At 43.7% G+C, this 14,591-nt stretch overlaps 1 protein-coding gene across 5 annotated transcripts in view; it reads right to left on the minus strand.

Annotated features, from left to right (window-relative positions):
* Positions 1 to 14,591, minus strand: part of Dnajc6 (DnaJ heat shock protein family (Hsp40) member C6) — a 160,525-nt gene that overhangs the window by 43,056 nt on the left and 102,878 nt on the right. For all 5 annotated transcript variants that reach the window (XM_036177394.1, XM_036177395.1, XM_036177392.1 and 2 more), the window contains 3 exons: positions 6,421 to 6,571; positions 5,298 to 5,347; positions 5,055 to 5,203 (listed from right to left, as the gene is read on the minus strand). In XM_036177394.1, coding sequence (XP_036033287.1) covers positions 5,055 to 5,203; positions 5,298 to 5,347; positions 6,421 to 6,571 — 350 coding nt within the window. The remainder of the gene's footprint in view (positions 1 to 5,054; positions 5,204 to 5,297; positions 5,348 to 6,420; positions 6,572 to 14,591) is intronic.

Consider the following 14,591-nt stretch of genomic DNA (forward strand, 5'->3'; position numbering starts at 1 on the left):
GTCTTTCAGATTAAGAGTATTTGTCTTAGGGCTAGAGTTGGTTCAACATAGGATCATATACTACTCCTGCAGGTGATCCAGGTTCAGTTCCCAGCACATGCATTGGACAGCTCACAACCATATGTAACGACCATTCCAGGGGATCCAGTGCCATCTTTTGTCTTCCACGGGCACCTATGCACGTGGTATATAAAAACCCACAAAGGTATATTAAATAAGCATAACAAAATAAATAATTTTCAACAATAATATTTGGCTTAGCCAATTCATCTTATGCTCTCTTAAATATCATTGACTGCTTTTAATTAATACTTTTAATCCCCAAGGGTAGATATTTTCTATAAATAATAATAAAAAAATTTTACCTCCTTTGCAATTCTGAATGGATATTCTAGTGCCTTGATTTCAATGTGAGTTTGTTTGGAATCAACTCCTTTACTAACTTGAGACTACAAAATTCCTTTCTTGTGTAGCTATGTTCCAACACCTATGCAAATACTACAAAAACTGCTATGTGATTTTCTCATGATCCCCATCAGTTTACATAGCTTAAAATCATGGGTGTTCATCAAAACACAGAAAGAAAAGCCTCAGAAAAGTTAAAATCTTCCTGCTACAACCTGCCTCCACCACTATGACCTCTACCCTGAAATTCAACCACATAATCAAGGGGACGCAACAGAGTTCAGGTTTCACACAGACAGAGCTAGAGTCCATGAGTCTGTTAGTAACATCAATCCTGCATTATGTCATTTCCAAGGGTCCTTTATGGAAGAATGTACCTACATTTATTAAAATGAGGTTTAGGAGCAGACCTAGCCCTTTGCTAACCTGGAAGCAGGAAGCCATGGTTCTAGTCCTCATTGCCTGGAGACTGAGAACTGGGAAGACAGATCGTCTAAGTAGGTGACAGTGAGCAGCCACTCAGTTCACAGAGTCAGTGCTGGGAGGGATGGGCAACGGCCTTGGAAAGAGACGAACCAAATCAAAAGCAGGCCTGAGGGGAACACTCAGATTTGGGGACCATCTTCCTGCAACTAAAGGTTGAGAGACGCAGGTCAACAGGTCTGGTTCCATTTTGACCAACTCCGCTGGGACTCTCAGCGAAGAGTTATGGATGCCATGTCATCCACAGTATGGGAAAGAATTGCAAAAGCCTGGGGTGTGAAACAAGACCAGCAGAGGAAAAGGTGGAGGGCCTGTAGTTCAGATGACTTTTTGGAGAGAAATGTATAGTTCATGCAAAAGTATTGTGTGTGAGTGTGAGCGTGAGTATGTGTGAGTGTGTATACATCATTTGTGCATCCCTGATGGGTACACAGACTCTAGTGATGAAGGACAGTGGATGATGAAGCTGGAGAAGCAGAGCCCTCACGAGGAGCCTTCTAAGATACCTTCTACCTCTGCCTAGAAGAGAAATAACACTACTCACTACTTCTTCCACTTCCACTGTGTGTCCTGCTCTCAGGCCCAGCCGCATGCCTGTCTCCCAGAACTGAGCACCTCCACAGGCTCCCTAGTTACTACTTACATTCACCTTTAAAAACATCTCTCTCCAACTAGGCTTAAGTGCTTTGACAGCAAGAACCAAATATTTCCATTATAGCTACAGTGTTTAAGACTTCTTGGCACATCTGTTATTTTAGGAAACATTTATTAGCCATGCTGGATACTGTCCTGTATATCAAATAAAATAAACAAGGTCCCTACTCCTCCTAGGGCAAGGGAAAGCAGCCCAGGGTAGATGCTCAGTATGCAATCCCTGCTTCTCTTTTGCCAGTTAAGACCAGTAGCAAGAGCTTTAGTTACACGATTGGGTACCTTTCTTTATAAATACCTTTGCAGGGCTCAGTGGGTAAAGTGTTTGCTGTGCAAGAATGGGAACTTGAGTTTGGATCCATATAAAGCCCAACACGGTGGCATGCATCTATCACCCCAGCACTGAGGAGAAGGGATGGCAGGTCTCAGGAGCCCAGTGGCCAGCCGGTCTGGGTGAGACCTCAAGCTCTGGGTTCAATGAAAGACCCAGAGCTTGGTGGAGAAGCAATTGGAGAAGATGCTCTGACATCAGCCTCTGGTTTCCACATGTTCCTGCACACACACACACCCACACACACACCCACACACACACATACACCCACACACCCACCCACCCACCCACCCACACACACACACACACACACACACCATGGGGAGGGGGCTATTGAAAAAAAAAAGCTATTCAAGCCTATCTTCATATGTATAAATGCTTCTATTGTCAACCTTACAAATTTACTTACTGAGACTGTCACAGATATACCAAAAGCAAGTGAAATTTCTATGAAATACTGTTCAGGGTATTTCATTATCCTTCAGTTGTGAAAACAATGACATTCACTTAGTCTCCAAATGAGAAAACTCAGCCCCAAATATTTTCAGGGTAGTGCTGCACACCTGCAATCCTAGCCCTCAGGAGAGTGGGAGGAGCCTGCAATCCTAGCCCTCAGGAGAGTGGGAGGAGCCTGCAATCATAGCCCAAAGCAGGAAGAATGAAAATTCTAGACCAGCCTGGGCTATGCAACATGACCCTTCCTCAATAAGCAAAAAGACAGTTGTATTCCATTAGGACATCACTCCATTAATGTTTCAGATTCACTTGCTTGGAATTGTATGATAGCAGAAATAACAATTAGAAAGCTAGTTTACTGAGATAGATTTTAAAGAATGGCATGTAAAACTCTTATCAACAGAATGACAATTTCAATCCAACCACTTTGAAATGGTTTTTATTTGTCGGTACCTGCCTGCCTGCCTGCCTGCCTATCTGTCTGTCTGTCTGAGATATGGTCTTGCTATTTAGCCCAGGCTGTTCTTGAACTTGATGTGTAACCCAGGCTAGCCATGAATGTGTTAACCTCCTGCCTCTGCCTCCAAAGTGCTGAGATGACAGGTCATAGCAGCTTCAAAATGGTCTTGTGACTGCTTCTCAAAGAGGAATCCCCCACAGCCAGGGTATAAGAAGTGCCCTGAAGTTGTTAGAAATGCAGATTCCTTGCCCATCTCCCATCTGACTGAAGCAGAAGTTGGTGCCTAACAAACCTTCCACGTGATTCTGATGTACAATGGAGTTCAAGAGTGTTCTAAGATCATGTTGAAAAGATCCTTAATAAAACTTTCATAACTTGTTGAATGTTAGGACAGAAAGAGATTTGGGAGAGTCCATGAAATAATGCTTTTGTGTGTTGGAGAGATGGAGACTAAACCCAGAGATTTTCAAGAGCAACCAGAACCTCAAGCAAAAATGTGTTCTAGCATAAAAGTGAGGGTCCATTGCTTTGCATATCCAAAATCAAACTTCACTTTTTTAACATTTATTTGTTTATTTTGTGTATGTGTGTGCTCACATCTATGCCATGTTGCATGTGTAGAAGTCAGAGGACAACTTGTAAAAGTTCCTTTCTTCCATGGGTTCCAGGTATTGAACTTGGGTCAAGTTTGGCAACAAGTACCTTTACCCACTGAGCCATTTCACTAGTCCCAAACTTCCACTTCCTAAATGTCCGTGCAAAAAAGTCATTCCTGGGTTGGCGATTTAGCTCAGTGGTAGAGTGCTTGCCTAGCAAGTGCAAGGCCCTAAGTTCGATCCTCAGCTCAAAAAAAAAAAAAAAAAAAAAAGTCATTCCTATTTATTAATAGATCCAGATGAAGCTATAGAGCCAATCAGATCTAAAGGATAAGGCACAAATATTTTAAGGTAAGAGAAAGGCAGGCAGGCAGGCATGCTGGCAAATAGACAGATTGAGAGAGACAAAGCTTTATTTTAGTGAGTCAATCAAGAACTCAGAAGCCAAAAGTATCAGGCATGATGTCAGATTCAAACCTAAGCCAGCTCCCACAGTTCCCTGCCCAGATTGAAATTAAGAATAGTTTTCTACCTTGTTTAAAAAAATTCTTTAAAAGGCTAATTAAAATTAAAAAGGATAATCTAGCTTTTCCAATGTCAGCCCAGGCTGATGGTCAAAAACAGAAGCAGACAGCCACTTTGCTAGCTGTGTGGTTCAGGGCAAGTTTCCTCTCTCTCTGGGCCTTTTCTGTTCTGCTGTGTGTGGTGCTGCATGCAGACTTCTCCATGCCATGTAAAACCAACTTTATAAATGTTGGTTGCTGCCCTTTCCATTATCAATATTTGAAATTGTATTACCGAGGTGAGGTATGGAAGGGCAAGTGTATAATACCAGAACTTGAGAGACAGAAACAACAGGCTCTTAGCAAGTTCAAGACCAGTACGGTCTATATTGAGAATTCCAAGCCAGCCAGGGATATATAGCAAGGCTTTGTCTCATAGAAAAACTAATTTACAAAATACAATAGATAGTATCACCAATTCTATAGTAAAGATATCTTCATGCTATCCTTCATTAAGGATGTCATAAATATATTACTATTTTAATTTAACCTTCTGCACATTTTGTCTGCATGTATATCTGTATACTATGTGAGTGAAGTGCCCTTTAAGGCCAGAGAGGGTATTGGGTCCCTATGATCTGGAATTATAGCTGGTTGTGAGCCACTATGTGGGTGATGGAAATTGAACGTGGGTCCTTTGGAAGAGCAGACAATGGTCTTAACCTCTGAGCCATCTCGCCAGCCTCTGAAATATATTATTCTAAAAACAGTCTGTCTATACCAGTCTAACTACTGATATCCATGTAGATTTATTGAGGAAGATCAAAGGCATCATTAGTGTTACAGCAAAACAGTAGTTAATTACCCTGTGCAGTTCAGTTTTTAAGTTGAGCCTCATAAGCAACCACCAAATGCTTTGAGCCCCCAGCTCCAATGGTATTTCATTGACAGGCACATGTTCTTGTAAGTATTTTCACCTAAGCAAAACATCCAGAATATTTAATAGCAAGAGTTTGTGGCTAGAAAGAGCCAGATTCCATAGTTCATAGGCTCATACACCTATGACAAGGGACCCAAGGACATCTCCCAAGAGCAAAAATACCCTCAACCATGCAGATAGTGATGCTACAGTGTCCTCAAGAATCCTTCCCCGGGTGAAAATTCCTTACCCGGCTGTGAAACTTGGCAGTTCGGTAAGACTTGGGTGACAGGTTGTATACTGTGTAGTGGTCGAGATGTCTGGAATCCAAAAAGCTACGGATGTCATCAACCTGATTCCTGAATCCTATGTCAACATTGTCCAGAGGAAAGGACATCACTAGGAGAGGTCACACACAAAGAGAACAGGTTAAACCCATCTGCTGTCAGAATGAATGGCACTGAGGAGCAGCTAAGGAACATGAGACACTCACCAATAATTCTGGAGGTGACGTAAGTGAAGTCTAGGTCTCCCTTTGTGTAGCTGAAAGCAAGACAGGAGAGGGGATTAGAGCAATCGGAATAGGTGAAGATTTCTGTCTCCACTGAAACATCATGAACTGGAGCACTTGTGTCCAGCGGGCATATCTGAACTCTCCTCATTCTCTTTCCTCTAACAAGGAGGCATCGTTGAGAGAAGGCAGCCCACATCCCCTGGCTACACTCCCAGCTGTGCATGCTGCTGCCCTACACACACCCCTTGATGGGCAGTGTCAATCTCAGAATAGAACTGCTGTGTGTTTCCTAACGCTGACGCTTTCAGAGTGTCTGACCCGCTGGAACTCTCTTTCCTAATTGTGAACTGCTAAGGGGAGAGCAGGCAGAGGCTGAGGAGAGGCAAAAGGTCCCTTCTCTCCTCCTACCAAGGTCTTGGTTAAACAACAGAAGAAACAGGAAATTTTGCCTTTGAAACAAGATTAAAATGCCAATAAATATATTGGATTTGACATTTGATTTCCGATTCAAAAATAAACAAATTGTTTATTGTAACCAAAAACAAGCAAATAATTTTCTAGTTCTTAGGAATATAAAAATTACTACATTATTTATGTAAGAATTTTCATAGAGGGGAAGAGCAATCAACTTGCCCCACTAAATAAATGTTGAAGGACCAGCAGGATACGAAAGTTCAGTTTCAATTGCAATCCACAGACTGCCTGTGCATGATCTGATCTAATCCCCAAGCCACTCAGACACAAATCCTATCAGAGAATTCATTACCGTGCCTTACACCACATAGTTTATAAGCACAGATATTGCATTAGAATCCACAATGTTTGTAAAGCCAAAGATGGTGACCATCCCATACCAACATACTAATGAGCTCAGTCCCTCCATAGACTGTGTTTATAACTCCAAAGGGACTTAACATTCAGTTTCAGTCAGAGGACGCAATCATGTCACCAAGCTGACACTATGGGAGTCCAATAAGCAGTAGGCAAGTAGCCAGATCCCTTGGAAGCCTGGGTTCCGCCAGGCTCACTTGGAAGCCTGGGTTCTGCCAGTCTCACTTGGAAGCCTGGGTTCCGCCAGGCTCACCCGAAAGAATGTACGCACCTGCTAACAGACTGGATGACTCGAGAGGATGTGTCTTTGAGGGTGTCCTTCAGGTTGTCCTTCAGATTACTGAATAGCCTCCCTGCACCACCTTTTACCATGTCAAAAAGGCCTCCCCCATAGCTGGGCTCCATGTCTGGAGATGAGGCACCTGAGAAGGAAAGGCAGAAGGTTAGCAGACAGACAACACTGAACGCCAGCTTCTCTTCGTCCTATGACACGTACATCATCTCTAAGAGGCAGGGAATATCCCAGCAATTATGTACTGTTCTCAGAATTTATGAGTTTTGGCAATGCTGCTGGGCCCCAGAGAGTACAAGGTAAGTTGTTGCACATGGAGTCGTAGGAACAGGGACCTCCTGAGTCACATTGCCCAATACCACGGCCGACATCCATAGGTAGCCATTGAGCCTTGAAATACAACTAACTGGTCATTCTGAGCTGTCCTGTAAAAATACCAGAAAATTCTAAAAATTTGGCGCACACACACACACACACACACACACACACACACACACAAACACCCCCATATTTTTACACTAATTACATTTTGAAATAATTACATTTTAGAAATATTTAACTAAATATATAATTTCACCTGTCTCTTTTTAATGTGAATATTAAAATTATTTTATTTTATTTATTGCATTTCATTTCATCTTATTTTTTAAACAAAGTGCTGCTATATAGCATAGACTGGCCTCAAGCTTACTGCGTCCCCACCTCAGCCTCCTGAAGCTGGGATTACAGGTGTGTACCACCATACTTGGTTTGGAAAAGTTAAAGTTTAAATCACCTACATAGCCTGTATTATATTCTATTGACACAGAGAAACCCAGGAGAAAACAAGCATGCAGCTTAAGTTCATTCACCGGGGCCTGCTCTGGCCTCCAGTGGACCTGACTAATAGAGGTTCATTATGTACCATCCCTCGGCAACAGATCCCTTCCATCATGGCTGAGAACTGCGTAATGGCCTCTGCTGTGACTTACCAGACACTTCAGTGTCTCTTCCCTTGAGCTACATGAAATTGCACCCCTCTTGTCAGCACTACTGATATTTGGGTCCAGTACTTCTTTTTTTGAGGTACCTCTGCATTTTGGGTAGACTCCCTAGGCATCGTAGAGTCTGGTACTATCTAGAGATCCAGGCATCCTCTGGGGACTTGGAACTTAGCCTCTGCAAATGCAAGGAACAGGATTCTATTTTGTCATTTTTCCTGGACTCCGATAAAATGAGGTGACTTTCTTTGTGTTTACTAGCCAGAAAGGTGTTATTTATATATATATATATATATATATATATATATATATATATATATATATATATATTCAAGTACCTACTATACCCTACATGCTATTAGCACATGCCTATAAATACATGTTTACTGTCATTCTTCTGTCCCGATCACAAAACTCATGGACGCCGTAGGCATGACTGAGCATCTGTTTCAAGGTGGAGCTCTATCGGAAATCGCAAAGAACAGTGAATGCTGGGGAATAAAGAAACAGGCTCGTGAGCAAATGGCAACAGAGCCCTCCACTTCCTGGAGGACAGGAGCTTTGCTCCGACCTTTCCTGGTGGTACAGTTCCTCACAGTTGGAAACTGTTTGTTATTCCTCCTGAGAGGCAGTGGGGCAGGGCCTCATTCCAAAGCCAAGCCTGACCTGGAATTCACAGCGATCTTCCTCCCTCAGCTTCCCACGTGATAGGATTATAGGTTTAAACCCATGCCCGGCCTATTACTCCGATTTTACAGTAGGAGAACTGGGGTCTCAAAGAAGAAGGCTGCTCATCGACGGCCTCAGTTAACCAGAAGAACCAGCCGTTCACACCCATGTGTGCAGTTCTAAAGTCTAAATGAGAAGCAGCCACAGCCCACTATGCCCCTGGCCGATACCAGCCCATGATTCTGCCAGCTGTGGTTAAGATGGTCCTTCTTTACGTGTGTGTGTGTGTGTGTGTGTGTGTGTGTGTGTGTGTGTGTGTGTGTATGAGAGAGAGAGAGAGAGAGAGAGAGAGAGAGAGAGAGAGAGACTCTCTCTCCCCCAAGCCAAGAAATAGTCATCTTGGGGAATTCAGCTGCTTCTGAGTCCAAAGGATCGCCCCCACTGAGTTTGTAGACTGTTTAGATTCTCTCTTGGAGTGTCTGGGAAGAGACCCTCACCTAAGTACCCAGCCCCTCAGCACCTCTACCTTGGGTAGGGGATAGAATATAGAGGCAGGAAAGACGGACGCCATCTATACCACTAGAGGGAAGTCCTCATCCCTGCTGAGTAAACGCTTTCCAGGTGTGGCCTGTTGGGGGAAGAACACTCACCCTGCTGCAGGTGACCCCTCACCTACACACTGTCAGGAAGCTCAATAAACTCATTGGTTCCCTAGAGTGAACTCTGGAGGAATCATGCTTTGGTTAGTTACTGGGGCTTCAGGAGGGAGGATGGCTATTGTTTATGTCCCCTGAGAAGTCCCTTGATCTTCTCATCCTCCTACTGTGTGCATTTCATCCGGCAGCTCAGGCTGATGTTCCCATGACCAGCATCCCCCAAATCTCTGCATCTGTCAAACCAACTATGGGAGTTGGAAAGAAAATGGCCCAACAATGGGAGTGGCACTATTAGGAGATGTGGCCTTGTTGGAGGAGTGTGTCACAGTGGGGGTGGGCTTTGAGGTCTCTTTTGCTAAAGTTTCCCTCAGTGTGTCAGTCAGCCAATTTCCTGTTACCTCTGAGTCAAGCTGAGGGACTCTCAGCTCCAGCACCAAGTCTGCCTGTATGCCACCATGCTCCCTGCCTTGATGATAATGAACTGAACCTCTAAAATTGTAACGAGCCCTGTCAGATAAATATTTTCATTTGTAAGAGTTGCCATGGTCATGGTGTCTCTTCACAGCAATAAAAACCCAAACTAAGACACCAGACAAACTAAATTATGTAGGCAGCCTGAGCTCCGGTCTGCTCCACAGGTTGAGTGACATGCTGGAGTCTGACAACAGGGAAGACCAGTGCTAGGAGCATAAGAAAGCCCTCTTGTGTTCTGGTTCCTCCTAGTTAGTTTTCTATTGTTAGGTTTAAAAAACATTGCCTGCCCGGTGGTGGTGTGGTAGTGCACGCCTTTAATCCCAGCACTCAGGAGGCAGAGCCAGGCGGATCTCTGTGAGTTCGAGGCCAACCTGGGCTACAGAGTGAGATCTAGGACAGCCTCCAAAGCTACACAGAGAAGCCCTGTCTCCAAAAAACAAACAAACAAAACAAAACAAAACATGACCAAGGCAATTTATAGAAGGAAGGGTTCATCTGGGCTTATGGTTCCAGAGGGATGAGTCCATCTTGATGGGGAATCAAGAAGCAGGTATGTTGACTGGCACAGCAACTGAGAGTTTACACCTCAAACTGAAAATGGGAGATAGAGCTAACTCAAAACGGCATGAATTTTTGGAAACCTCAAAGCCTACCCACAGCGACATACCTCCTTTAGCAAGGCCATACCTCCTAATCTTCTGCAAATAGCCAACAACTGGGGATCAAGTACTCAGGTGTCTGAGACTTATGGGGAACATCTCGTGCAAACCACTACACCTATGAAAGAGGTCAGATTACCTCCCTTTAAGGACATGCATGTATAAAAGTGGTATCCTATTTTCATTTTGAATATATTGAGAACAGAGAAGCAAAAATATGCTCAACCCATTTACACCCCAAAGTGCTCTGCCTGAGCCCCCTCCTGAGATGCCACTTCTCAGAGGGGACATCATGTTGATTGTCTAGACATCTCGCCGACTCTCAGTTTCACACTGGAGCAGAACACTGAGGCACGGGCCTATTAAAAGATGTGGCTGTCTTTGATCATCTAAAACTCACTCTCAGCATCACTCAGGTCTCTCTCTGCTCATTAAAAATGCTGCTGAAGCCAGGAACGACTTTCCAGAGCCATTTATAACACCCATATATCCAACTGTCACACAAGCCATGACACAAAAAGAGAAGGGGGGCCCTGTGTGATTTCACCCTAATGGCTCATTTGGGTGGGTGTGCCAGCGTTTCTCAGTGAGCGACTCTAGGTGTCGGGAGCACAGATTCTGCAAAGGGTACTCTTGCCTCAGCTAGTGGAAAGAGAGGGGGAGAGGTTTTAAAATCTGACAGAGCAGTGGGCTTAGTACGGTGGGATGGAGCTCTAGGCTGTGGGCCAAATCCAGTCACTTGTTTATCTCTATAGAGTCTATGAGATCTCAATGACTTTCCTATGTTTTAACTGTTGGGGGGGAAATTTCAAAAGACACTTGAGTTCATACTCCATGATAATTACATCGTGGCCTACTTTCAATGTCTAGAAATAAAATGTTACTGGAACACAGGGCAGGAGGTATAGCTCAGTGGTATATCACTTGCCTGGAACACACAAAAAACAAGAGCAGATTGAGACTTCTGTGTTCATTTCCTGGTCCGTGGCTGCTTCTGGCCTGCAACAGCAAAGCTGAACAGCTGTGAGACACCCGTAGAGCCTAAGTATGTGTCAGCTGGCCCTGTAAGGAAGGTTTCCCAACCTCTGCACTAGACTGTCCACCTTAAACACTACCTGGGGGAACAGTGCTGGCCAGGGCCTTTGGGGGATCCAAGGATCTAAGAGGGTGTCAGGGTCAGAACTGACAGTGTATGTCTGAGAGTACCAGGAGGAAAAAAGGCTGGGTCTTTGCTTCAGGCTCCCAGCAGACTCTTATCTATAATGACATTGTGTCATTTTAAAACCTAAGCCCACAGAAGGCAAATGTCAGAACCATACCCTGCCTCCTCACTAACCAACCCCATGTCATTCCCAAAATGTCAGAAATGAGTTTTCTTGGGGATCATTAGCACTCAGAAGAGCATCATATTCCACCCGTTATGAGACCAGCACACAGATTGCCTGACTAGTTCTTACAACACTGTTGACTCCTGGGAGAGCATCTCTCTCCCCACTGAACTGTTCGCTGTCTGTTCACCTGTTGGCATCCACGTCTTTTCCAGGAGTATTGGAGGCATTTCAAAAGTCATTTGGAAAATGTTCAGGTGGGCCTAACTGCTTCACTGTGTGAGGAAGGTAGAAAGGGCAGGGGATGCTCTTAATCAGCATCTCATCTACCTGTGGTACCCAAGTCAAGACACTGAGAAGTGCAGAGGAAACAGAAACTATTTTAACAAGGGAAGCACAGCTCTTGGTGAACACTATCATCCCACACATGCTCCCATGGCTCACACAGTGCCCCTGTCAAGGGCACCCTGGACTGCATGCAGTAGCACTTGGTGATTCTAAGAAGGCATACTCTCCCATGTAGTATAATATTGTGTCTTGCAAAGACTTGGTGAATTAAAAAAAAAATACATATTGACCATGGTATTGTTTTGAATGACAAGAAAATACAGATGATGTATTTTAACTTACTTTTAATTGTATGTACATGGGTGTGTTTTATTTACTTTTCTATTGCTGTGAAGATACCATAACCAAGGCAATATACAAAAGAAAGCACTTAGTTTGGGGCTCACAGTTCCAGAGGGTAGTAGAGTCTGTGATCATCAGCATGGCAGTCCAGGCATGGCAGACAGGCATGGCCCTGGTACAGTAGCTGAGAGGTTGAGATGATGACAACCATGAAGCAGAGAGAGAGTGCTAACTGGGAATGGTGTGGACTTTTGAAACCTCAAAGTCCCATACCCAGTGACACACCTCCTCCAACAAGGCCACACCTCCTAAACCTTCCCAAACAGTTCCACCAACTACAGACCAAGCATTCAAATATATGAATCTATAGGGTCCATTCTCATTCAGTCCACCACAGGGTGCCATGTGCATACCCAGTGCCACAAAGGCCAGCAGAGGACATTAGAACCCCTGGAACTGTAGTTACAGATGGTTATGAGCCATCATGTGGGTGCTGGGACTCAAACCAAAGTCTTCTGGAAGAACAGCCAATGATCTTAATTGCTGATCCATTTCTCTGGTAAAGGAATTGGTTGAATACTCTCAATAATGCTGTGCAGTGATTATAATTAGCTCATTATATATATATATATATATATATATATATATATATATATATATATATCCATTAAATTGCCTTGTAGAAGAATAGAGATACTTATGACTAAGAACAAAATGAAAGTTAAAATATAAACATTGCACGCACATACTTGTAAGAGAAAAATATTGACAAGTAGCAAAAGAATTCAGAAGTGTTGTATATTTTGGTGTATTTGAGACAGGATGTCATGTAATCCAGGCAGTCCTTGGGCTCTATGTATAGCTGAAGATGACCTCAAACTCCTTCCTGAACAATCCACCTCCCCAGTGTTGAGAGTATAGGCATGCACCACCAGAGTTGGCTCAGAAATTGTAATTAATATAAAAGAAAAACTACACTAGCCCAAACTTATGGGATACCTCTTATGTAACAGACATTGAACTAAAAGCCTAGTTTATGGTGATGTTTAAGCTTCACACCAATCCAAAGGCAGTTCCACAGCTCTTCCCATTCACACCGGAAGATGAAGACTCACAGGCCCACCAGGAACTCACTCAAGTTCCCATAGTAGGTGTGCTAGGGTGTGTAGCCAGTCAAAGGGTTCCAGAGCCAGGCTTTTATCCATTACATTTTCAAATTACAGCAATTACATCGAATTATGCAAGAAGTGGTTTTTTTCATTTCTTTATATGACTGCATTTTCTATATTTTCTACATCTCACAGCTTCACAGTTAAAAACGCATATAAAGTCAGGACAATTAGCCAAGTGCTGCACTATTACAGTTCAGTACACGCCTGCAGAATGTCTGTGGGACCCTCCCTCTTCTGCGCATGACCGTTCGTTCCAACATGAAAGTTTCTTTGATGGCCTTTGAGAAGCAGCCATGCTTACCACAGCATTCTAGTGGCCCCAATGCCTCTCTAACCACAGGCAAACTGGGCATCCTTCTGCCTGAGATTCCATCTAAGGCCTGGGTCCAGGGCCTTAAGGATAGGGACTGATGGCAGGGGATACTTGGCATCAGCCATCCTCAGTGGTTCCTCTACGCCTACACAAAGTCACCTCCACAGTCTTCCACCTGTCTTCTTTCCAGAAAGACTCTATCCCTGGTTCTAATAACTGTTTCCATTCAGGGCCAGCCAGCTGATAAAAGACAGATAAAACCAACTTTGCTAATAAGTTCTGGTCATGTTCACATTCTTCTTCACCAAAGGGCATTTTCTTCCGTGTTTGTTTGTTTGTTTGTTAAATGTCATTATGCTACATGTGTTGCCTGGCATCTACAAAGTTAATGGGTATAGGAGTGAAATCCTAAGCCTCAAAAGGTCTTGGTACGCACTGCCAACTCCCGCCCCAAGAACAAGACATGCCTTTGCCTAAAGCTTGGCCAAGGGCAAAGAAAATTATGTCATTGCCACAAAAGGCTTCCTTATCCTAAGGTAACAGATTTTCAGCTCTTGATTTCCCATCAATTAAACAAATAGACCACATAGGCATAATAACTAGCTTCCTTATTAAAAGAATCCACTGCCTCAGCATCCAGAATCATCTTCCCCCATTCAGCCTACTCCAGGGAACCTTCAAGGAGAGAAGATAGACGCTGGGGAAAGATGTCTTGGACTTGAGGGCTGGTTTTCCTACTTAAAACCTATGTAAGCTTGAGCATATCATTATATTCCTCCAAGATTCTTTCTCCCCTTAAAATGGAACCAATTAGGAACAAAAGCTTTCCTGCATGCCTCATGGCATCAACAGCATCAAAGGAGACCATGTATGATGATGTTTTTTAAAGTAATAAGACCTTTTTTAAATGAGCAGGAGTTTTAATTTGCATCCTTACAAATTCAGCTCTCATAGTAAATGATTCCAGGAATTGCCCACAACAGCATGCCAGAGAGCACAGGTATCGGATTGCACAAAATGAAAGTTTAACACATGCAAAAATAAATAAAATTAAGCCAAAAGTATTCAAAACTCTATGCCAAACAAGGAGGCAGGGACTAAACAAAGCTGGCAGTATTAAAATGCTGACTGCCTATCAGTGAGAATGGGTTTGGACCCTGCTCTGCCACTAGCAGGGCGTGCAGCCTCCAGCTGCCATACAAGACTCCTGATCTGCAGGAGAGAAGCACCCACAGAATACAGGCAGCTGTGGGAGGATCGGAGAACTAA

The sequence above is a fragment of the Onychomys torridus genome, chromosome 2 (genome assembly GCF_903995425.1).
Source record: "Onychomys torridus chromosome 2, mOncTor1.1, whole genome shotgun sequence".
NCBI classification, from domain to species: Eukaryota; Metazoa; Chordata; class Mammalia; order Rodentia; family Cricetidae; genus Onychomys; species Onychomys torridus.